The sequence below is a fragment of the Schistosoma mansoni genome (genome assembly GCF_000237925.1).
Source record: "Schistosoma mansoni, WGS project CABG00000000 data, supercontig 0254, strain Puerto Rico, whole genome shotgun sequence".
NCBI lineage: Eukaryota > Metazoa > Platyhelminthes > Trematoda > Strigeidida > Schistosomatidae > Schistosoma > Schistosoma mansoni.
Genome location: NW_017386117.1, coordinates 151,304 through 153,839, shown reverse-complemented (window position 1 = coordinate 153,839; position 2,536 = coordinate 151,304). Strand labels below are relative to the sequence as shown.

Here is a 2,536-nt window from a genome sequence, read left to right as displayed (position 1 = left end):
TCAATGAGTGGAATTCATTACCTCAACACGTGGTTGAGGCTCCATCCGTCGACTCCTTCAAAAGAAAGTTGGATCAGCTGAGAGATCATCATTGCCAGGACTAACACAAGCCATCAGGCCTCTTGTCCTTTCCAAACTGAAACTGAAACTATTTCCTCAAAATATTCCTAAAATTACTATTTGAACTTCCGCAAAATAAGCATCGTTTCCTCACATTTCACGAACAAGAAATAAGAAAATCATGAAAATATATAAGTGCAAGACCTAACTAATGATCTAGAAATATGCTACCGAATAAACCCAATAAACCAATTACAGGTAACGTTTGGGTAGTTTCATGTAATGCTAGAAAATCAGTTCCAAGATTCAAGGAGTTAAGTATTATTCAAGAATTTTTTCAAATAATTTTTGTGGAACTGTTTGATAATGTAACTGAAACCGACCAATTGTTTTTTATCACAAACTAGGTTTGGGAAAAAACGGATAAAATGTTCTACTCATAGAGCAATTTGCTTACCCCAAACAATTCCAGAAATGTAATTATTAAGTGCTTCCTCAATAGTAAAACGATAACTTTTATCTGACAGAAATAAAGTATTCCTGGCATCAAAATGTAAAATTAGTTTTCTTCGTGGCTTCTCATCGGCCATTTAAAACGCGCGCAGTTTCGAAACGTCTGGCTATCAGCCTTGAAATACAATTTGTTAAGCCGTTCAAAACAACAATACAAAAATGTTGAGCTTGTTACTGTTAATGCTTATCGATTAACTTTTTTGTGCTTGCTTATTGTTTAAGTTACATACTTTTTTCATTTATTGTGATGAAGCTGAGGTTATTTACCAAGTCTACAGTAAGTGTGTTTTGTCCGGACTTAGTTGTAAAATGGTTCAAATGGTTGAGGACGGAATAGAAGAAGCTTTCGCTTAACGGGCTTCCGTGTCTAGTAGCAGTGGATCACCAATACCTCCGGTAAAAACCTAGGTATATGAACGATAATAGAGGAAAAAAAGAATTTGGTAAATCATAATAATATGTTATCCTCAGTCCTTAAGAATAAGTCAAGTTTCCTCTTAAAGGACTCCCGGGAGGTCGCTTGGACTAGCTCAGTCGGCAGCGAATTCCAGCACTTGACAACTCTAACAGAGTAGAAGTTGTGTCTGCAGTCTGTTCTGCTATGTAGGGTCTCCAATTTCTGGGTGTTACCTCTGAGGTTAGTGTTATGACTAAGCTTAAGAAGATGTTTAAGGGGATGACCAGAAGTATTAAGGATACTATAAGTCATAAGAAGATCACCTCTAAGACGCCTGTACTCTAACGGGTAAAGGTTAAGTGATTTGAGGCGCTCTTCATAAGGTTTGAATTTGAGACCCCGAACTGATTTCGTGGCTCGACGTTGGATACGTTCCAGAGTGACCTTATCCTTTTGGAGGGAGGGAGGAAATACTATGTTTCCGTACTCTAAGTGGGGACGAATAAAACTGTTGAAGATTATATGGAAGGTTCTACCGTCAAACTGGCCAAAAATGCGCTTCAATGTTACCAGTGCAAGGTTTGCTTGAGAGGCGTTTTTGTCACAGTTCGCATACGATTTCAGGTCGTAGGGTACCAACACTCCTAAATCTTTTTCAACTTGGGACACTTCTAGAGGGGAGTTACCTAAGTTATAACTATAGTCTGCAACATGTCTCAGATGGACTACCTTGCACTTTGAAGTGTTGAAGGTAAGTCCGTTGTCGTCTGCCCAACTTTGAAGTCGAGTCAGATCCTCCTGAAGAACTAGTATATCATTATGATTACGTATCTCTCTCCAAAGTTTCACATCATCAGCAAAAAGCAATAAGACAGATGAAACTTGTTGAGGAAGATCGTTAATATAAATCAAGAAGAGAAGAGGTCCTAGTATTGAACCCTGGGGGACCCCACTAGGACATTCCATAGCCTGAGAGAGAGTGAAGTTAACCCTGACCTTAAAGTGTCGGTTATCTAAATATGAAGAGAGCCAATCAATCAAAGGGGGTTTTATACCCAATCGTCCAAGCTTCTTGATAAGACATGCATGGTTGACCCTATCAAAAGCTTTTGAGAAGTCCAGGTAGATGACGTCAACCTTCCCCTTGCGATCAAGGATGGTTGTGCATCTATCCACCGCAGTCAGCAGGTTGGTCATACAAGAATGACCTTTTCTGAAACCATGCTGTTGAGGCGAGAAGAACTTTGAGGATGATAAGTGTTCTAGTATGCCGTCGAATACTAGGGATTCCATAATTTTTGAAGGTATGGAGAGAAGGGCCACTGGTCGGCAGCTTGAGGGTTCACTGCGTCGACCTCCTTTGAAAATTGGTGTGATGTGGGCCAGCTTCCATATTTCCGGTAGTTTGCCTCTGCTTAGCGAGTGTGCAAACATCACGCTAAGTGGTGTCGCCAGGATTGAAGCTGCTTCCCTCAATACAGCGGAATGAACCATGTCCGGACCAGGAGAAGTGTCTTTTCTTAGGTTCTGCAGTTTACGGAGCACCAGGTCAGCACTCAGGTCCAC

The 2,536-nt window shown here is 40.6% G+C and overlaps 1 protein-coding gene across 1 annotated transcript; it reads right to left on the bottom strand.

The window, feature by feature from the left end:
- Positions 1-497: 497 nt before the first annotated feature.
- Smp_199310 (RWD domain-containing protein, putative) lies at positions 498-694 on the bottom strand (the record flags this gene model as incomplete). The annotated part of the gene is made up of 1 exon (XM_018790887.1): positions 498-694. The coding sequence occupies exon 1, from the start codon at positions 648-650 to the stop codon at positions 498-500; it is 153 nt and encodes a 50-aa protein (XP_018647381.1). The 5' UTR covers positions 651-694.
- Between the last annotated feature and the right edge of the window lie 1,842 nt (positions 695-2,536).